Here is a 23,569-nt window from a genome sequence, read left to right on the forward strand (position 1 = left end):
GCCCTACCATTCACTGTATGAGTCCTACCCTGGTTTGATCTCCCAAAATGCAATACCTCGCAGTTAAATGGATTGAAAGCCATTTGCCAATCTCACATACACACCTTGCTCAGCACACATACCTCGCTGATCAAGATCTCCCTGTAATTTTTCATAAGCTTCTACACTGTCTACAAAAGCACCTATTTTAGTATCATCTGCAAACTTACTCACCATGCCTTGTACCTTCACAACCAAATCGTTTATATAAATTAAAAACAAGAAATGTCCCAGTACCAACCCCTGTGGCACACCACTAGACATGGGCCTCCAGTCTGAGAAACAACCCTTGACCATCACCTTCTGCTTCCTACCACTGAGCCAATTCTAAATCCAGTCAGCTGTCTCTCCCTTGATCCCATGCAATCTAACTAGCCTGCCACGAGGGACCTTGTCAAAGGCCTCGCTAACGTCCATATAGACCACATCCACTGCCCTACCCTTATCTATGCTCTTGGTTACCTCCTCTTAGAACTTCAAGAGATTTGTCAGACATGACTTCCTATGCACAAAGCCATGCTGACTGTCCCAAATCAGACCCTGTCTCTCCAAATGTTGGTTGATCATGTTCCTCAGAATCCCCTCCAGCAACTTACCCACCACTGACGTCAGACTCACTGGCCTGTAGTTTCCTGGCTTGTTTTTGCTACCCTCTTTAAACAATGGTATTACATTAACCACTCTCCAGTCCTCCAGAAGCTCTCCAGTGGCCAGAGATGAAGCAAAAGTTTCTGCAAGACCCTCTGCAATTACTTGTCCAGCTTCTCAGAAGGTCTGAGAATGCACCAGGTTCATCCACCTTCATGCACCTTAAAGCCTCCGATACCTCCCCCCTGCTAATTTGTTTGTGGAAATGGAAGAAAGGGTAGGGGAAATGAAGCATAAGTGAAATGGTAAATTTTAAGGACAAACTTACCTTTAGTGACACATATCTCAGTAAAAGATTCCATCATCCTTTGTTACTAAGGGGAAGCTGCTGCTGAAGTTCCAGCCATATTAAGGCACATCCAGTCATAAAGCAGCTAATCCTATTATTTGCAAATGCAAATAATAGTGGCATGCATTTTATATTGTCCGTTGATTGTCATTGATCAATTGTGTAATCAAAGTATTCTGTTTGCTGTTACCTCACAGAATCTTAATGTCTAACGAATATAAAATGTAAAATGCTTGATGGAAGAATTGCAAAATATAATATATGCAATGACGTAAATAATTTCTATCCTTTTCATGTTTAATTATGATACAATTCACTGTAACATCACAAAATAAATCAACTAAATATAGCCTGCATCCTCTGAATTGATATACTAGGAAAAGAGAAGGAAAAGTTGTTTGCTGCAGCACACAGCCTGCAATTAATTATACCTAGGGGCTGATTATTCTTATTATCCTCTCATCCACATGTAATACAGTGGAGCACTTAAACTGGAATTACAGTGTGTCGAGCTGTTGAATAAGAGGATGTGAGTTGTATTCAGAATTGCTAATGTAGTGCATTTGGACCATTGGTGTTACAGTTCGTTGAGGTGTTACAGTTCATTGAGGTGTTACAGTTAGTTGTCTTTTCTAGGCATTTTCTTAGAGGAAGAGATGAAATAATTGGGCAAATGGGATGCTAGACTAACAACAGTGAGCAAGTGCTACATTGCTAATTCATTGAAACATTAAGCCAAGGCTCAATATACCTTTCTCAATCAGCATTAACATAAATATCAGAATGAGATATTTATTTCATTGGCATATGGGACTGCACAAAATGTCTGATAAGTTTGTTCAAAATATAACAGCAACTATCTAGAAAAGTTATTTTTTCAAAGCACTTCTGCGTCATGATGAAGTACTTTAAATGGAAGTTCCTTTCAGCTGTAAAGATTAATCTCAATGTCTTCCTTTGAAATACATGTTTTTGTTCCACCAATTGATCTGAAAAGTTAAAGGGAAGGTAACAAAAAAATAGAGGATAATAGCTTTCATGTAGGTCTTGACTGAACTATTTCAAAAAAGCATGTATGATAATTGCTGTAAACCTACAGATTCACAAATTTCACAGAAGCTTCAATAACACACAATGATAGAATAGTTTGACTAGATTTATTTTATGAATTGCGATGCTGATTTCAATTGCATTTTCGTGTACTGTGTTATATTTGCTTACATTTACATTTTCAATTGTAGCTGATTTTGGCCTTGCAAAACAGAAGCAAGAAAACTGTAAGATGACTTCAGTTGTTGGGACTATCCTATATTCCTGGTAAGCAAGCAACCTGCATTTTGAAGTACTGTCACTATTTTTGTATATACAAGCAAAACAGTCAATTAAATACAGTGAAGTTCTTCAAACAACCCATGAACTTCTCATTAAATATATTTTGTTGGAGGAATGTTGGTCAATTCTTCTGAAGAACATCTTGTCCTTTTTAGTTCTGACAAGTTCCATGGGATCATTTTCAGGCTGCAGTGATATGCCTGGACTATATGCTCAAGTTAACAGTAGTGGTAGAATCTACAGCCTTCTGAATTGGGTGATACTTTAAAATTGCTTTAAAGGATTTTACTACTTAATGGCAGTCTTAGTTGAGCTGTAATGTTCATTTGGTCTTCAAGGCTTGAAATTCAGCATAGGTTGTGGACAAGGTAGGGATGAAAGTGCTGATGCAAAATAGCCCCAAGCAAACCTTGCAATGGATCTAGGTCTACTGCAAATGTGAGCTTCATTGCAATTCATTTCTGGTTTCAGCTAAACTTTGAAAACCCTGCCACAATGTGAAAATCTGCTGCTTATATTTTATGCCTTATCTAAAGAAGGCCAGCATCTGATATGTCTTCTTCACCACTTTATAGAGTCACAGAGCACTACAGCGCAGAAACAGGCCCTTCGGCCCATCTAGTCCATGCCGGCCTGCTCTTCTGCCTAGTCCCATCTACCAGCACCCGGACCATATCCCTCCCATCCTATCCAAACTTCTCTTAAATGTTACAATTGAACCCACATCTACCACTTCCACTGGCAGCTCGTTCCACACTCGCGCCATCCTCTGAGTGAAGAAGTTCCCCCTCAGATTCTCCTTATATATTTCACCTTTCACCCTAAGCCTATGTCCTCTAGTTCTAGCGTCACCCAACCTTAGGGGAAAAAGCCTGCATGAATTCACCCTATCTATACCCCTCATAGTTTTGTATACCTCCATAAGATCTCCCCTCATTCTCCTGCAATCCAGGGGATAAAGTCCTAACCTCTTCAACCTTTCCCTATAACTCAGGTCCTCAAGTCCCAGTAACATCCTTGTAAATTTTCTCTGCACTCTTTCAAGCTTATTTATGTCTTTCCTGTAGGTAGGTGACCAGAACTGCACACAATACTCCAAATTCGGCCTCACCAACGTCTTGTACAACTTCAGTATAACATCCCAATTCCTGTACTCAATGTTCTGATTTATGAAGACCAAAGTGCCAAAAGCTCTCTTAACGACCCTATCTACCTGTGCTGCCACCTTTAGGGATATATGGACTTGTACACCAAAGTCCCCCTGTTCTCAAATATTTCCCAGGGCTCTAACGTTCATGGTGTATGTCTTATTAGGACACCCAAAATACGTTACCATTGCTTATCAAGATTAAATTCCATTTGCCGGTCCTTGACCCGGCAGATCAATATTGTTCTGTAAATGAAGACGATCCTCCTCTGACCTTTACTTGGTAGTAGAACAAATGGTTAAGGAACATATTTTGGCATGAACAAAATTTTGCTGTTAATAAGTTACCAATGCACAATGCAATCAAATTTTATGTCCCTTTTACCCTAAAACAGTACAGCACAGGAACAGGCCCTTTGGCCCATGATGCTGAGCTGAACTAAATAAGCTAATAATGTCTAATTAATCCCTTCTGCCTGCATATGGTCCATATCCCTCCATTCTCTGCATATTCATGTGCCTATCTAAGAGTCTGTTAAACGCCTCTATCGTATCTGCCTCCACAACCACCCCTGGTAGCGCATTCCATGTACCCACCACTCTCTGTGTTTTAAAAAAAATTTGCCCTACACATCTCCTTTGAACTTGCCCCATCACACCTTAAATGCACACCCTCTCGTATTAGACATTTCGACCCTGGGGAGAAAGATACTGGCTGTATATCTATGGCTCTCATAACTTTGTAAACTTCTACCAGGCCTCCGCCACTCCAGAGAAAACAACCCTAGCTTGTCCAACCTCTCCTATAGCACCTGACCTCGAATTCAGGCACCATCCTGGTAAATCTTTTCTGAACCCTCTCCATAGCCTCTGCTTCCTTCCTATAATGGGGTGACCAGAATTGAATGCAATACCCCAGATGTGCCCTAACCAGAGTTTTATAAAGTTGCAACATAACTTCCTGACCCTTGAATTCAGTGCCTCAACTAATAAAGGCAAGCATGCCATATGCTTTCTTTACGACTGCTTTCAGGGAGTCTGGACTTGGACCTCAAGATCCCTCTGTACATCAATACTGTTAAAGGTCCTGCCGTTAACTGTGTACTTTCCCTATTGTGAGCTTCAATATAAAACGATTGGAAAAAAAGTTTTACCTAATGTTTTTCTCAAATGATTGAAGCTCTGCTTTAAAAATACTATTTTCGGGAGATTTAATAGTTTGATAAGACTTTCCATGCAACTAGTGGATGCAACTCTTGACCTTTTACTGCGTCCCTTCCCAGATCCAGGGGCCTAAGCATTTCTTCCACATGAAGCAGTTTTTCACTTGCACTTATTCCAATTTTGTCTACTGTAGTCAGTGTTCAACATGTGCTCTCTTCTACAGAACAGTTTGGGGGACTGCTTTGCAGAACAGCTCTATTCAGTACCCAAAGGAAACCTGAGCTCGTATCATTTTCTCTCTCCATCCCACTCCCACTCTGACCTTGTTGCCTTTGGTCTCTTAATCTGTTCCACCAAACACCAACATTAGCAAAAATATGCAGGTTGGAACATTAGCTGGTGTTGTAAGTTGCCCCTCATGTGTAGATGAGTGTTATAATCCATAGAAAGCCTATGGGAATGTGGGGAGAATAAAATGATTTGGATTAGAATTCGTATAAAATGGGGTGCTTTAATAGTTGACAGGGATTTGCTTGAGAGTTGGCTAAAGAACCTGTTCTTGCTATATCTCTCTATGACTCTGAATCTCAAGGCAATTGGATTAAGAGCAGAATCTGTCTGCCCCTACAAAAGTTGGGAGATTCTAGCTCCCAGTTGTGAGTGAATGGCCTTGCTATCAAGCTTCTGGTTGGAAGACAACTGGCTCAATAATTGGCAAACCATGCCACTAATCTGGCAGGAGTATGACTAATTAAAGTGATTACTGGCATCCCAGACTGATATTGATTGTGGACCATGGTGATAAAATTTTCATTCTCTGAGTTCCTTTGATTAAAAATCGACCAGCCTATCTTATGAGTAATTAGTAATAATACTATTTGCCTGAGCAGTTGTTACTAATCTGTTACTCTATTTAGTCCAGAAATAGTGAAGAGTGAACCGTACGGAGAGAAGGCAGATATTTGGGCTGCAGGATGCATACTGTATCAAATGGCAACTCTGAATCCTCCTTTCTACAGCAGTAACATGCTCTCATTGGCAACAAAGGTAAGAAAATCAAGGAGGGTTCCTTTATTATAAATGAGCTTCTTTAAGTTAAAAGAAAACCAAAGCAGCAAATGAAGAAAAATATTCAATTATTTCTGATGTGACGGTTAACAGCTCTGAGTTGTTAATGAAATTTGTAACAATGATTCTATATTTAGGTGTGAAATGTAACAGATTTATTGGGGCAGAATTTCTTTAGTCAGTAACACACATTATCAGTTCACTGTTGATCTTGGTTTAAAAACAATCCAAATTTATCCCAGACAGTCATTCACAGTGGAAAACTGTGGAAACTGCAGGGCCTCTGTGGCATTCCACATAATCAAGGGAATTTCATGGTAGAACAGTAAGAAACCTCAATCACAAAACTGAGTGGAAAAAGTTTGATGTTAGGCCAAGTCATGTCTCCAGACTAAGCTAGAACTTTACACCGTCAAAAAGACTTTGGAAGTTTCTGAGACATTTTAAAAATTCATTTTTTTTCCAAAATTAAAAAACAAAGCCAAAGAACTAAAAAAAGTTTTAAAAAATCTTCAAAAACTCAAAATATACCTTTAAAGAAAACTTAAAGCCCTTAAATGCATTAAGAATACAAATCAACATTTAAACTAAGAATACTGGAGAGATTTATGAGTTTTTAAACAGCCTACCTAAAAGTATTTTGAACTTTTCAAGCTCTTGCCTGAGGCTCTTGCAGTCATTCCCTTGCATTCAGATCAAGAAAAGTCCCCTTGTACCTCATCATAGCTGATGCAGATTATTTTGGCAAATCTGAGATGTAATGTTAGGTCATTCAATCCAAATTCCCTGTCCCAGTTGACTCACTATTGGAGTGGAGTCTACCAGTAACACTGAGATTCGTGTGTATGAAAATACCAAAATTGTTGTGTGTTATGCAGGGTAATGATGGAAAATACTGACAGTTTCACCATAGTTATCCCACAAAATCCAGGCTGCTGTATATCAGCTTGGCTTTTTGAGACATGCTGAAACCATAAAATGTAAATGAAAATTCCTCCTTCTTCCCTTCCCCCTCCTCCCCCTACGTCCATACCAGGAGGCATGATTTCTCAACATAGCCACACCACCTCCCCCTTTTTTTAAAAAATATAAGCGCATTAATTCACTTAACCAATATAGCTTGACATAATTTTTTTAAAAAGCACATTGGATATGACAGTTTGATCATGCATATAATATTTGCTGAAAAAACTATTCATTCATTCCCAATACTTGGGCTCAAAGGTAATTCAGAAACTGAGTAAGCATTTGTTTTTACTTTAATTTGTTAAGTACCACTGTTTTTTTTGCTAATTCCAGTGACTGAAGTTGAAGGTAACTCTAATTAACTTGGCAATCCCATTTGAAAAATGAAGAAAGACTTCCATTTATTTGATACAAAATGCTTTACAGACAGTGGAGTACATTTGTGGTCACTGTTGTAATGTGGGAAATATAAAAATTTACACAAACAAAATTCTCAGAAAAGGCAATGTGGTAACTGGGTGTTGACTGTTAAATATCAAGGTCACTATCAGAATTCCCCAAGTGTTCATTGAAATGAGTAGATCTGCAGAGAGCAGCTTGTGCAGAGAGTTGTGGACACAGCCCAGCACATCACGGAAACCAGCCTCCCCTCCATGAACTCTGTCTATACTTCTTGCTGTCTCGGTAAAGCAGCCAGCATAATCAAAGACCCCACCCACCCCGGACATTCTCTCTTCTCCACTCTCCCGTCAGACAGAAGGTACAAAAGCCTGAAAGCACGTACCACCAGGCTCAAGGACAGCTTCTATTCCACTGTTATAAAACTATTGAATGGTTCCCTGGTACGATAAGCTGGACTCTTGACCTCACAATTGTTACGGACTCAGTGAAAGTCCCTTTAAGATAGGGAGTGTGTGTGTATGTGTGTGTGGGGCGTGCTTACGTCAATAGAAGATAAAGGACGTAATGACGTTGTTGAAGAAGGAAGAAGAAGAAGGAGAGAGAGAGAGAGAAGGGAGAGAGACACCAGCCTGCTTGTTTTCTCTATCGATGGATGAGAAACAATAACTGTGTTTGCCACTGAAATCCATGTATGGAAGTTGGAAGTAATCCGGTGGAGTTCACTTTGTTGCTGACCTGTAGAAGGAAACAGGTATTTGTGTGTGGACGACCACGGTTCGGATGCTTTTCGGGGTGAGGAAGTCACTACCGAGTAAACACTGAAGTGTCGTTTGGGTTCCATCATGGAACATTTGGATTTCGTATGTACTCTCTCTATGTTTTTCTACATCTACATCTTATCTTCAGACAACGGTGGTTGTTGAAGAAGCCCTTGCTCATGTTTCACCTTATGGCTTGCGGAACTGAACTTTAAGAACCATTCAGGAACTGGGAGTTTTGGACTTTGTCACACACACACACGACGAGTTTAGTTTTGGGGTTAACGTTCAAGGTTTAACATTTTTGAATTCTAACATACTAACATTTTTACTTTTATTTTACGTATTATCATAAGTAGTGATTAATAAAATAGTTTTTAACACTGAATCATGCACAGTGTGTTTCTTTTGTTGCTGGTTTGTGACAAAATCTACCTTGTTATGACCTTGCACCTTATTGTCTACCTGCACTGCACTTTCTCTGTAGCTGTGATACTTTACTCTGCATTCTTTATTGTTTTACTTTGTACTACCTCAATGCACTGAGTAATGAATTGATCTGTATGAACGGTATACAAGTTTTTCACTGTACCATGGTACAAGTAACAATAATAAACCAATTCCAATTCCAAATAGTGCTGTTGAATTTTTATAATTGGTTTATTATTGTCACATGTACCGAGATACAACGAAAAGCTTTGTTTTGCATGCCATCCAGACAGATCAGTGACAGAATGCAGAATATAGTGTTACGTTTACAGAGAAAGTGCAGTGCAGGTAGGCAGATAAGGTGCAAAGGCCATGATGGGGAAGACTGTGAGATCAAGAGTTCATCTTTATCATACAAGAGTTTCATTCAAGAGACTTTTAACAGTGGGGTAGAAGCTGTCCTTGTGCCTAGTGGTACGCGTTTTCAAGCTTTTGTATCTTCTATCTAATGGAATGAGGGAGAAGAGAGAATGGCTGGGGTGGGACGGGTCCTTGATTATGTTGGCTGCTTTACCGAAGCAGTAGGAAGTGTAGACAGAGTCAATGGAGAGGAGACTGGATTTCATAACAGATTGGTTTGTGTTCACAACTCTCTGCAATTTCTTGTGGTTTTTGCCAGAGCAGTTGCCATACCAAGCTCTGTTGCTTCCAGATAGGATGCTATATATGGTGCATCTATAAAAATGAAAACATAAAACAGTAGAGCACAGTACAGGCCCTTCGGCCCACGATGTTGTGCCGACCTACATAAACCTTATCCACATTCAATCTATCCCCCTCTCAACTTCACCTCCCATAAAGCTCTATTTTTCTTTCATCCATGTGCCCACCTAACAGTTCTAAGAGTCTCTTAACAGACCCTATCGTATCGGCCCCTACCACCACCCCCCCCACCCCCCCCCCCCCCCACCCCCGGGCTGTGCATTCCAGGCACCCACCACTCTCTGTGTAAAAAAAAAACCTCCGACATCCCCCCTGAACTTTCCTCCTCCATCTTAAACAGGCATTGGTGTTGGTTTATTATTGTCACTTGTACTGAGGTACAGTCAAAAACTTGTCTTGCATACTGACCGTACAGGTCAATTCATTACACAGTGCAGTTACATTGAGTTAGTACAGAGTCCATTGAGGTAATACAGGTAAAAACAATAACAGTACAGAGTAAAGTGTCACAGCTACAGAGGAAATGCAGTGCAGGTAGACAATAATGTGCAAGGTCACAAGAAGGTAGATTGTGAGTTCAGAGTCCATCTAAGATAAGATATATTTTAGTCACATGTACATCGAAACACACAGTGAAATGCATCTTTTGTGTAGAGTGTTTTGGGGGCAGCCCGCAAGTGTCGCCACGCTTCCGGCACCAACATAGCATGCATACAACATCTTTGGAATGTGGGAGGAAACCGGAGCACCCAAAGGAAACCCATGCAGACCGTACCATGTAAGGGAACCATTCAATAGTCTTTTCACAGTGGGATAGAAGCTGTCCTTGAGCCTGGTGGTACGTGCCCTTAGGCTCCTGTATCTTCTCCCTGATGGGAGAGGAGAGAAGAGAGAATGACCCTGGGTGGGTGGGGTCTTTGACTATGTTGGCTGCTTCACCAAGGCAGCGAGAGTCCGTGGAGGGGAGGCTGGTTTCCGTGACGTGCTGTGCTGTGTCCACAACCCTCTGCAGTCTCTTGCAGTCCTGGGTAGCACTGGTTGTTTCCTTCTGGGTCCAGGAGTCGGATCCACTTCACAGTCGTTCCTGGAGGTCTGAAGATTGCCAGCCCTGTAAGAAGATTTAAAAGAACATTATTAGTAATAGTAAGTGACATGGAGTTTAAGTTTAAAAGTGTAGAACGATTAATGATTAGACCTCTACTATTGGCCATTACCACCCTGGGGAAAAGATGCTGGCTGCGCACTCTGTCGATGCCTCTTATAATCTTATACACCTTTATCAAGTCTCCTCTCATCCTCCGTCTCTCCAAGGATAAAAGCCCTAACTTGCTCAGCCTCTCCTCATAAGAGATGTTCTCCAATCCAGGTAGCATCCTTGTAAATCTCCTCTGCACCCTCTCCAAAGCTTCCACATCCTTCCTATAATGTGGCGACCAGAACTGAACACAATATTCCAGATGTGGTCTAACCAGAGTCTTATAGAGCTGCAACATTACCTCTCTGCTCTTGAACTCAATCCCCCGGTTAATGAAGGCAAGCACACCATATGTCTTTCCATACAAAACTTATTCCATCAGTTTTGTATGGAACGAATAATAAATTCTACTCCCTATTAATTCTATTAAATCTGATGCACTTGACTTTCCACTCCCACCATTCATTCTCCCTAAATCTGCATGTTGAATAATTTTGTAAATTGGTTTACATTTGAGAATCAAATCCTATTAGTACTTGATCTTTCAAGTGGGATTTGCGCCAGTTCTTAAAAACTTAAAGCCAATTTTGACCAAAAACAATTTCCTGGCTATTTTTTAATATAAATAATTTAGAAATTATTTCTAACAGATTGTAGAAGCAGCATATGAACCAGTACCAAAAGGACTCTACTCTCACAAAGTACAAGAGACCATCAAAAGGTAATGAGTGCTGATTGTCAAGTAATTATTGAAAAAGCCTTATTAACTGAATCAAACCGATTTTTTTTCTCAATCAAATCATGTATCTCCAAGACATCATGTTCTAATAGAAGCACTACAGGATGAATAATATTGCTGGAAGCTTTTAAAAACAATCTAACTCACCATTACGTAATGAGTCCCAATGGAGAGACAAATAGGTATTACATATGTGATTAATATTTGCATTGGAAGAAGCTATCTCTCTTACAGTAAGTTAATATACATTACAGGAAAGACTTCATGAAAATTCTCTCCTAGACATCAACTATAGACTGCTGATTCATGTAGCTCCTTAATAAAACGTAATGTGTGCCATAAATCAGTGGCAGTAAGTGTTCACAAAGTATATTATACACTATAGTTTTTTGTTTTAACAAGGACATAAAATCAAAGTTAGAATATAGCAAGCTCTATGAGATAAAGGTTCTTTCCTTCACAGGTTGTTCACATAGTTATTTTTCACTTATTCGTTTACAGAATGTGGGTGTTGCAGACAAAACCAGCATTTAATCTCCATATAGTATTATTATTATTCATTCAAGGGATGTGGGAGCCAGCATTTAATTGACCATCCCAAAATGCCCTTGCGAAGGTGGAGGTGAACTTTCTCTTTAACTGCTGCAGTCCTTGAGGTGTGGCTGTGCTCAATGATGGTAGTGCCATTGTATGTCAAGAGCTCTTTTATTAGAACTGATATTGACTGATGTGACATGAATGCTACTTGGCATTATTCATCCTGTGCTTGAATCTTGTTCCACCGGAGGCTGCTTTTGCTTTTGATATGCATGTGGTCCTATGTTTCAATTTCACCAGGTAGGCAGTTCATTTTCAGGTACGTTCAGTGCTGCTCTCAACATGTCCTTCTCACTCCTTTCCCACAGTCAGGGCAGACACACAGAGATGGCAATCCAATTAAGGATGGTCAGGGGAAGGTTTGGTCCTGGGAATGCTTAACATTGATTCCTGACCCTATGAACTCTCATTACTTCAGGTGCACAAGAACAAGAAAACCTCCTGTTAACCACCTCCCTCAGCTGATGAGACTATATTTCCTCATGTTGAACAACTCATAGAAGAAACAATGAGAATAATGTCTCACAGTCTACCCTGGGTTGGGGAACTGCAATGCCCATTAGAGGAATGGCTCAATGGCACAACTGTCTGATCTGGACAAGTTCTTAAGGATATAGCTCCTGGACTGGGCCTGTGAGGGGTAGTGAGTGAATATATGGGAATAAACCTATTTGATCTCATTTCTACCAACCTACTTGTTGCAGATGTATTTGTGCTTGACAGCATTAGTAAAAGTTGTGTAGGACCTATTGTTATGTACCAGCAACAATAGAAACACAACGAGCCATGTATAAATGTTAGAATCTATTTATTAATAACTACTTGCAATAATAAGAGAAATAAAAACGTTAGATATTGAACATTGACCCCAAGATAAACTCAAAGTGTGTGTGTGGCAAGTTCCCAAACAGTTCTCAAAGTTCAGTTTAGCAAGTCATAAAGGAATACGATGAGCAAAGGCTTCTGAAAACCACAGTAGAATGTAGAGAGAATATAGAGAGCAGTTTACGAACTCCACAAGTTCCACGATGGAACCCATATAACACCTCAATCGGCAAAGAACTCTGTTGCTTTCAGTCAGAGATATCTGCCACTTCAAGGGCACTCGAGATGTGGCCGCCCACAGATATACCTGCTTGCCAGTACAGGTTAATGACAAAGTGGACTCCACAGATTGCTCCAAAAATCCATTCATGGATTGGTATAGTGACACTCACAACGATTGTCCGTCACTTGTAGACACAAAGACTGGTAGTCCGTGTTACCAACACTCACTCTCTCTCCCTCCCTTTGTCTGTCTGTCTGTGCAGTTGCCAGCACTTCCAGTTACAGTCATTTTTTCCTCACTCGCAGTAGTTAGATAAAACCACACACACTACCATTCAGGCATCTTAAAGGGACACTGATCAAGTAGCAACCTGGGCTCGTAACACTATAGAGACACAGTGCCATCTACACGTGATGGGATTACTCTCCATCTTGTGCGGCACAAACATTGTACTAAACAGGATGGATCTGGAACAGATGAGTATATGCAACCACAAGTTAATAAAGTACCTGCTGAATCAAAATACCTTTATTTTTAAATATCAACAGATGTTTGACTCCTGATTCAGAAGCACGGCCAGACGTGGTAGAAGTGAGTGCAATGATTTCAAATATCATGATGAAATACATGGATGGCTTATGCACAATGCAGATAACTATGGAGAAGAAGCTTGATCGGGAGAGGCGGCGCACACAAAGGTATTTCATGGAAGCTAACAGAAACGTTATGATGTATCACCATCAGCTCTCCATGATATCACAGGTAAGTTTTTTATTAAAGTTCATTAGCTGATTTAGACTGTTGGAGTCTTGTCAAGAAACTGCTCAGCCAGTGACCTTTTGTTACCTAGTGTATTCTGGAAGGGACATGTTTACAAAGAACACTTCCTGCTGCATTTTGAACATTCATTGCCATAACTATTTTTTGGGCACATATAGTGGTACCAGTTAGATTGGTACTTCTAAATTTCTCTCTTCAACAGCTTATTGTAGTACTTGTTCATTGATGGTGTTCAAAAGATATTTATCAATCTAGTTTGGCATATCAGTGTATGTAATTGACTACAGTTTTGTCACATGTTCCTGGATACAGCCATAAATCTGATACTGTGCTATTAGTAATTTAGGAACTGTGGTTATTCTTAAAAGGGATTTTTCAAATTTTGTTTACAATGTTTTTCTAATAGATTGTTATTTCAGGAAAAAAAAATTGTGTAAAGTACTGGCTTTACAGTTTATTAACTGTGACACCTGGAGGAGGTATAAGAGATTCTGCAGATGCTGTGTTGCATCTGGAGGAGGTGAAGGATTCTTTGTGAATGCACTTAGAATGACAACCAAAGAAACTGGTCCCAAAAACTAAGAAATGAATCAGTTGTGATTGTCCCTGGAGCTTAGTGACTCATTGACAACCTCAGCACACACATGGAAAAAGAACTTTAAAATGATAAGAAATGAAGAGGCAGCACTGAGCAATTGGTTGTTGAGAAGTAAGAACAATTATGAAATGAAATAAACTAAGTGATTACATTATAATACTGGATTAAAGTGCTTCCAGTATATCATAATTGAGAAAATATGCAAATTATTATGGCATAAAACCATAAAATGCTGGAAATACTTATCAGGTTAGTTTTTTTAAATTTGGAGGGAGAAACGGAGGTAATGTTTCATATCAATGAGCTTTTAAGCTATGTGATCAGCTGAGTATTTCCAGCATCTGCAGTATTTTGCTATCATTATTTTTCCTCAGAGGCAATTACACTATTGTTGTATGTTGTTACTGTGCTGAATGTTGAAAAGCAATGTGTTCCATAGGAATACTTCTTCCTGAATATCAGCCTGTGGAATGCTTATGGAGTAGCTTAGGAGATTTATATAATTAGTGCTTGTGTGTATGCTAAGCCATGCAGTAGCATTCTCACTGACCAGGTGCGGCACATGGAGCCTACTGTTGAAGATGAACAACAGGCACTTGTCGACAATGCACCATTACAGGCTAGATTACCTTCTGGACCTGACTGTTGCTGGTCGGCTGCACAGAGGCTTTGCCAATTAAGAAATGGTTGCAAAGAACTGACTGATGACATGGCAGGTCAAGTCCAGGCAGATGAGCAGGGTGGGATAAGGAACAAGTTTGTGGCTGAAGCTAAATATGTCTTCATGCCACACGACTTGTTGTGTATTGTCATGGTAACCTCAAACACAAAGTGTATCATGATGTAAGATGTGCAACCAATGGGCTTAAGAGATCATTGAAGGCTAGAGTTGTCAGGTACTTTGAGAGTTCCTGTGGAACTGTTGAATTAAACTTTACGTCTGTGTGTTTGGTAAATACTCGAAAAATACATATTGACGTACAATACAGGCAGTCCCCAGGTTACAACAGTGTTCAGTTCCTGAGAACTGTTCACAAGTCGGGAATGAACAGCAAGTGTGTGGGAGAGGATCACAGAAACAGCCACAATGGGAGAGTGTGCAGGCATGGGGAGAGCAGCCACCAGCCAGCCTCTCTCCAGTGAGTTAGCAAGTTAGTCTGCTCAGTGCTCCCAGCTCTGCTCGGCTCGATCCAGCCCCTGATTGTCATGGCTCTGGGGGGTGGAGGGGTGGAGGAGGGTGTTGGGGAGAAAAATACAGAGGAAATGACCCATTCCCATCCCACAGCAGCCGGTAAATCCATCTCCATCCATCATGCCAGTCTCCCATATGCTCAGTCGTATGTACGGGGTGTCCATTACTTGGGCGTTCATAATCTGGGAAGGACCTGGAATCTGAAGTCCTCCAGTGGTAGAATTCACTCCCTTCGAGAAGTCTGACAGTGTGCTGAGTTGGTTGAATGTTAAGATTTGGTTGCTGCGAAGATGAATCTATTTATGATGATGTTTATGATCTGCAACTCATTGAGTGTAAGGCTGGTAGAAACAAAATATATCAGGGCTTTCAATATAGAACTGGATAAACACTTGAGGAAAAATAACTTGCAATGGCTTTGGAGACAGAATGGGGAAAGAGCTGGCATGGACCTGATAGGCTGAATGTTTTCCTTCTGTGCCATAATAATTCTTTGATCATGTTGAGGCTGGGTAGATTGTGCAGTGAAATGGTAAGTTATATTTCTAAGTTAAAGTTTACTTTTGTGCATTAAAGGAGTATTGTGATAAGTCAAGCCTGGGAAGTAGCAGTGGAACAGCCAGTCTGAAGAGTGAATCATCAGAAACAACTGACAGCCCACTGGACGACTTGCATAGGTTGCATCTCAAAGACGATGAGAGACTGAGTGATGCAGTATTTCTTGAGAATATTAACTCTGCCGTAAACATAGAAAAAGGTACAGTTGAGATTTTTAATAAGAATACATTAATAAAATGTGGTAAAATAAATGGTTAATTCATCTAATATGTTATTTAAAACAGTATGGATAACAAGACATTTGGATGAACAGACCTACCTAATTTGATTGAAATGGATGTAATTTTCTTTACCTTGTAAATTATGTTTAAAACATTTTTGAAAATGTGATATGTTTAATATTTCAGAAATTTTCCATACAACTATTAGGATACAACATTTAATTTAAGATGGTTATATGTTAGTGATCTATTTTGGTAATATCATTAAGATTACTAGTTATTTTAATTGTTATTGTCATGCTGAATAATGTAAGCTGGTTATTGTTCAGGCATGAAAGTATGAAACACTGGTTATTGATATAAAATAAGTGAAACAGTAAAATCCTAAAGTGATCTCTTTGCATGTCTTCAGTTTAAAATGTGTTAACTTTTCCATCTGTTGTATTGTGAATGTTTATCCAGAGATGGAAGATGAGTTGAACATTTCAGATCACTCAAGCAGCTCGAGCCCAAGCCCCATAAAAGATTCTGCTCTCAGTAAGTGTAACAAATTGCAGTAAAAATCCTGTAGTTTTTACCAGTTTGTTATCGAAGAGTGTTTGTGTTCATCAATCAAAATGTAAAGTGAATGGATCCAGAAATTCTTGATGTTTATTCCTGGCAAAGAAAACTCTTCATTTGGAATTTGGAAAATTATTACAGTAATGTTGAAAGAAGAGACAAATTGCTGATGAATTATTTTAGACAGCCTGCTTCCAAGCTAGTGACACATTAATTTGCAGAACACCATTTCGAGATCAGATTACCATACCTACTAATGACTGCATTCTATGGAGCCACCCATTTGAAATAACATATGTGCATTTATCAAAAAGTTCTTCCTGAAATGGGAACAGAGTAAGGAAATATTGAGTGAATTTGTTTAGGATAATTTAAAAGAAGTAGTAAGATATCAACAGAAATTCTTTACACAGAAGACAATCAACAGAGAATAGACTATGGGAAAACTGGTTAACAGTGAGTAGCTGACCAGCTCTTAGGAGAGATGAGATGCAATTTCAGAAGGTCATTGTGATCAGGGGTTTCAGAGTGCACAAGTAGGTGAGTAGTGGCTGGGGCTAAACTTTCTTTGAAGCATTGAGGAGATTTAACATCTTGGGTCTCTTTTGGATTAGTATTCTTTCCTTCAAGTAACAACCCAAATATGTCATATTTAAAGAAGGATTCCATCAGTGGCTGATGTATCTTTTACATCTGCTCAAAAGAGCAAATTAAAGAGAAAGTCTCTGGGATTAGCAGAAGGTTGCATCTTGTATGTAATTTTAACTCTGCATTCTCCATCTCTACAAATTGGGTAAAAAAAAATTTTCTCCCACTTAACTCCAATCCATGTTCTTATGAAGGGAGTTTAATCCCCTTTGGAGACTGTGATCAAAGCTGAATAAGATGTGTATCCAGTTCTGCCTCTCAGAATTCTGTCATGTTCACTCTTACATAGAACACTACAGCACAGTACAGGCCCTTCGGCCCATAATGTTGTGCTGACATTTTATCCTGCTCTAAGATCTATCTCCCACATAGCCCTCCATTTCTCTATCATTCATGTGTCTATCTAAGAGTCTCTTAAATGTCCCTAATATATCTGTCCCCACAATCTCTGCCAGCAGTGTATTCCACGCACCCACCACTCTCTGTGTAAAAAAAAACTTACACCTGACATCCCCCTTATATATTCCTCCAGTCATCTTAAAACTATGCCCCCTCCTGTTAGCCATTGTCGCCCTGGGGAAAAAGTCTCTGACTGTCCACTCGATCTATGCCCCTTAACATCTTGTACACGTCTATCAAGTCACCTCTCATCCTCCTTCTCTCCAAAGAGAAAAGCCCTAGCTCACTCAACCTGTCCTCATAAGACATGCTCTCCAATCCAGGCAGCATCCTGGTAAATCTCCTCTGCACCCTCTCTAAAGCTTCCACATCCTTCCTATAATGAGGCAAACAGAACTGAACACAATATTCCAAGTGTGGTCTAACGAGAGTTCTATAGAGCGCAACATCACCTCGCGGCTCTTGAACTCAATACCCTGACTAATGAAGGCCAACACACCATACGCCTTCTTAACAACCCTATCGACCTGCAAGGCAACCTTGAGGGATCTATGGATGTGGACCCCAAGTTCCCTCTGTTCCTCCTCTTCCCTAATGTATCCTGAATGATAAGATTATTCACATATACTTTCTTGTTGTACTATATCCAGTGTATGATATCCTGTTCCCACGTTAACTGTTCAACACACTGGTCCAGTGTGAGGTCATGTAATACATAACTGGCAAATCCAAGGCCCACTGATGACCTTACAATATAGATCAAAGTTAGAAGTCTAGAAGTTCTCAAACTTGAATTCTAGGTATCGCCTGCCTGCGTGTGCTCCTTCCCCTCCCCCCACCTTCTTATTCCGGCTTCTGCCCTCTTCCTTTCCAGTCCTGATGAAGGGTCTCAACCCGAAATGTTGACTGTTTATTTCCTCCATGGATGCTGCCTGACCTGCTGAGTTCCTCCAGCACTTTTTGTGTATTGCTCCAGATTCCAGTTTCTGCAGAATTTCTTGTGTCCTTTAGGCTCTAGAATTGACTTTAGTCAGTTTGGCAGTTGGGAACAAAAATTTAGCTTCAGACAATGCACCATAGATAGGCAAAAATTGCTTAGTGTTCCCAATTTTGGTCACTATGCAGTTGACTTGCAGGTTCACATCAATCCCTGCTACAAGGCTATATTTGTCTTGACATTATCATTGTGTACGATATGTAATGATTCCTGCTAAAATGTGCTTAAGGACAAGATTAGGTTTAGTGTTGATAAAGTCCCCGTGTTCAGTGGTGGAGGACTTGAATGGTTAACCATAGAACAATACGGCACAATACAGGCCCTTCAGCCCACCATGTAGTGCCGCCCTTCAAACCACTCCTAAGACTATCTAACCCCTTCCTCCCACATATCCCTCTAATTTAAATTCCTCCATATGTTTATCTAACAATCTCTTGTTAGATAAGCATAATCACTATTGGTGTGACCCCTCACTCCAATCCAGCCTATCTAGTTCCTTTTCGCCAAGATTCTTTAAAGCATGCTGGTTAAAGCACAGAGTGCAAAGAGTATGAACAAATGTTTCATTTCAGGGGGAAGGTTGTTCATGTGGGGTGTCACGAGAATCACTGTACTTTCAATCTATATTCATGACCTATATGAAATAATTGAGATTGCTGATGAAACAGTCAGGTGAAGGTAAGAACATAAGAATCCACTCAATCTTTTCACATAAGGCAAATCTGCCATCCCAGGAACCAGTCCAGTGAATCTTGTTGCAATATCCCTGTGGCAACCATATCCTTGTTTAATTATGTAGACCATAGTTAAAAGTATAGACCAGTGCACTATACTTTAGATACAATCTCACCAAAGTCCTATAAAGAGCAATAAGATGTGTGCTGTGAGGATGACACTGATTAGAAATATTTTGGTGCTTACAGGGGCTTTGGAGATGATAGTGGATAAGGTGTCAGTCAGGCAGGCTGCTTTATTCTGAATGGTGTCAAACTTCTTCAGAGTTGTTGGAGCTGTAATCATCCAGGCAATGGAGAATACACCATCACACTCCTGATTTTTGCTTTGTAAAGCATAAGGGAATAAAGAAATGAATCACGTACCACTGGATATCCAGCCTCTAACCTCTTGTAGTCACATTGTTTGTGGTTGATAAAGTTAAGTTTCTGGTCAGTGGTGACTCCCATGACATTGATGATAACACAACTTTGTATATAAAGATTAAGGTGGCTAGACTTTATTTTGTTGAAGATGTCATTGCCTGGAGCTAGTGTATGAATGTTACGTGATGTTATCGGCCCATACATTAATGTTGTCTAGGTCTTGCTGCATGCAGGCAAAAATTACTTCATTTTCTGAGTTGTGAATGTCATTGAACATTGAGATGTTTGCTGATGATTACTCAATTTCTGATCTGAGAGTGAAGAAAGTCATTGTTGAAGCAACCAAAGTTGGTTGGTCCAGAATACTGAGAACCTCATGCACCGATGTTCTGCAACTGATAGATTGATCTCCAATAACTCCAACCATCCTCCTTTTGTGCAATGTATGACTCAGTCGATGGGGAGTTTTCCCTTTGATGCTGACCAGTTTATCAGGGTTCTTTGAAGTCAATTGGTCAAGGTCATATACTTCACCTCCCCTTCTGAATTCAGTTCTCCTGTCGCTGTTTGGACTAAGATTTTGCTGATGTCTTGAGCTGTGCTGTCCTGATGAAACCCAATCTGGATGTAGCTGAGCAGGTTAGTGGTGAATATGTTTTGCTTAATAGCGCTGTTGATGTCACTTACTATCACTTTGCAGATATATACAGTGGGCTATAACTAGCTGGATTGGATTTCTTTTTATTTCTGTGGATCAGGTGACCTCGACAGATTCTGGACAACTGTCAGATAGATGCCAGGGCTGTAACTACATTATAAGGGCAAGGTAAAATGTGGCTTGTTCTGGAGCACAGGTCTTCAGCATTACAGCCAAGGTGTTGTGTGATTCCATTGCCGTTGCTATATCTGGTGGATGATCCATTTGGCAACTTGTTTGTGAGTAGTTCAGTCTTGTCCTTGGTACATGTGCACAGGGCTCAGCCATCATTTAGGATGGAGATATCCTCAGAGCTGTCTTCTCTCAGTAGGTGCAGTTCAAACTAGTCGTATCTGACTTGCATGGTTCTCATCTGCTCCATTGGGTATGGAATTGTTAGCTCTATCTATTGCAGTTTACCGTGCATGAGTTGCAGTCCTCCAGGCTGGCTCCTCATTTTAAGGTGTACCTGAGGACCCACTGCATCACACGAATGTCCAGTTTTGATATTCCAGATCTTTCAATGTCTTATCCTTTTAGCACAATGTTAGTGCCATGATAGCACAATGGAAGATGTTCTCAATGTGAAGACAGGATCTTGTACTGATCACTCCCACCAATAGTGTCATGGACAGATCCATCTGCTGCAGGTAAATTAGTGAGTACAAGGTTCATGTAGGTTTATCCTTCATGTTTAAATTTGCTCATTGCAGACCCATCTGGAAGCGACATACTTCAGAACAAGGCCAGTGGTGGTGGTACTACAAAGCCTCTCACACAGAGCATGTTGGTGCTATCAAAGCTTCTTCCAATATTGTTCAATGTGGAGGAGCACTGATTCATCAGCTGAGGGAGAACAGTAGATGATAATCAGTAGCAATGTTTGCCATAATCCCATAGGACTTCATGGGGATTAAAGGGCCATTCAATCTCTTCTGTACACTACAGTGCCATCACCCCAGGTAGGTTAGGAGATGGCCAATGATTTTAATCACGGAGCTTGGTACATTAAGCATAATGTGTGATTCTATGAGTGCATTTAATCTGTAGGATGGCTCTCCAAATCAAGAGACAAGTAGACAGATATTCATGGGTAGGACTTTGCAAAGGCAATTGCCTTGGGTTGACTTTGTCACTTGTGAACCCACTGTCTAGGTCAACGCCTGGTGGTCCGTCCACTTTTAATCATCATGTGTTTCAATGTTGTGTTTTTTTTTGTTGCAATTGAATGGCTTGCTACACCATCTCAGAAGGCAGTTAAAAGTCAACCACATTGCTCTGGGTCTAGAGTGAGACCAGGTTGAGGGCTTCAGATTTCCTTCCCTGAAGGTGTTTAATGAACTAGATTGAACTTCATATCAATCTGTAAGGAGTTTGTACGTTCTCCCCATTCTGCGTGCGTTTCCTCCGGGTGCTCTGGTTTCCTCCCACATTCCAAAGACGTATGGGTTAGGAAGTTGTGGGCATGCTATGTTGGTGCTGGAAGGGTGGCGACACTTGTGGGCTGCCCCCAGAACACTCTATGCAAAAAGATGTATTTCACTCTGTATTTCGATGTACATGTGACTAATAAAGAAATCTTATCTGGCAGTTTCATGGTCACCTTACCAAAACTAGTTCATTTTTAAATTGTAATTTCCAGATTATTTAATTAACTGACTGTAAATTATCGTGCTGTCATGACTGCATTTAAATCCCCAGCTGTTGGATGCAACTGATATTCATGTCTAGATTTTTACTTTTAATTTAAAATAAATGGTTGACACTTGTTTCAAAATAGCTGAAGTCAGCAGATTCAAGTCTCACCACGTGGGTGATGTACTGGACTTGTGTGACGATGTCTGTTGTATAATATTGTTCTCAATTATGAATGTGTAACTATATTAAGTTCTTTTCATAAATCATCTGAAACTACCTGTTCAAATCAGTTATGTCATTCCGCTGAGAATTGTTAACCAAATACACAAACCTGTGCAATAGTTTAATTTTTCTTTTAAAGGGCATACTTCTCCCTCTAATGTGTTTAGTCAGGGACGATTGCTGCAGTTGCCTTCCAGCGCAGAAGCAGAGCACCTCAACAACCCTCTTCAGGCCTATTCCCTTGAAAGCTCTGGCTGTCTTGAGATAACAGGTACAATTACTTTGTCAGAAATCCTTCGTAACCATTCATGACTGCCAGATGACTTAATTTACCTCCATTCTAATTTTTCCCAATGTATTCAAGGGAAAATGTTTCAATGACCTCTCACTTAGGAGTTCGAAAGGTATTGGTATTGGCTTATTATTGTCACTTGTACCGAGGTACAGTGAAAAGCTTGTCTTACAAACCGATCGTACAGATCAATTCATTACACAGTGCAGTTACATTGAGTTAGTACAGAGTGCATTGATGTAGTACAAGTAAAAACAATAACAGTACAGAGTGATGTAGTACAAGTAAAAACAATAACAGTACAGAGTAAAGTGTCACAGCTACAGAGAAAGTGCAGTGCAATAAGGTGCAAGGTCACAACAAGGTAGATCGTGAGGTCATAGTCCATTTCATTGTATAAGGGAACTGTTCAATAGTCTTATCACAGTGGGGTAGAAACTGTCCTTAAGTCTGGTGGTAGGTGCCCTCAGGCTCCTGTATCTTCTACCCGATGGAAGAGGAGAGAAGAGAGAATGTCCCGGGTGGGTGGGGTCTTTGATTATGCTGGCTGCTACACCAAGACAATGAGAGGTTAAGACAGAGTCCAAGGAGGGGAGGCTGGTGTCCGTGATGCGCTGGGCTGTGTCCACAACTCTCTGCAGCTGAATTGAGCATTTTACATATATAGAGACTAATTTTCATTTTCCTCACAGTGAAACAATTTATTTTCAATTCTGTAGCCATAAAATAATAGCTCCATGTGTTGATAGGCTGCCTGATCTATTATCGGTTGATGTTTCCAATATAACAACAGTTGAGTTATAGTCTTAGATTTAAGTCCTGTTTGTAGGTGCATTGCTTACAGCTAGATACTTCACTTTAAATCTCGTTCATGTTTACAATCAAGCTCAAAAATATCACAATTATTGAGGGTGGTGATTACATGGAATGAGCTGCCAGTGGAAGTGGTAGAGGTAGATGCAATTAGTGTTTAAAAAGCAGTTGGACAGAAAAGAGAAGAGGGATATGGGCTTAATGTGGGTAAATGGGATTAGCATAGATAGGCATCACAGTCAGCATGGGCCTGTTGAGTCAAAGGGCCCGTTTCTGTGCTGTACAGTACTATGACTCTGCACTTGTAGG

General features: G+C 40.2%; 1 protein-coding gene across 1 annotated transcript in view; it reads left to right on the plus strand.

The window, feature by feature from the left end:
• nek10 (NIMA-related kinase 10) overlaps window positions 1–23,569 on the plus strand; it is a 105,716-nt gene that overhangs the window by 65,822 nt on the left and 16,325 nt on the right. Inside the window, exons 23-28 of the mRNA XM_052016978.1 lie at window positions 2,218–2,293; window positions 5,537–5,666; window positions 10,811–10,881; window positions 13,093–13,306; window positions 15,691–15,871; window positions 16,344–16,430. Coding sequence (XP_051872938.1) covers window positions 2,218–2,293; window positions 5,537–5,666; window positions 10,811–10,881; window positions 13,093–13,306; window positions 15,691–15,871; window positions 16,344–16,430 — 759 coding nt within the window. The remainder of the gene's footprint in view (window positions 1–2,217; window positions 2,294–5,536; window positions 5,667–10,810; window positions 10,882–13,092; window positions 13,307–15,690; window positions 15,872–16,343; window positions 16,431–23,569) is intronic.

The sequence above is a fragment of the Pristis pectinata genome, chromosome 5, assembly GCF_009764475.1.
Source record: "Pristis pectinata isolate sPriPec2 chromosome 5, sPriPec2.1.pri, whole genome shotgun sequence".
Taxonomy (NCBI): domain Eukaryota; kingdom Metazoa; phylum Chordata; class Chondrichthyes; order Rhinopristiformes; family Pristidae; genus Pristis; species Pristis pectinata.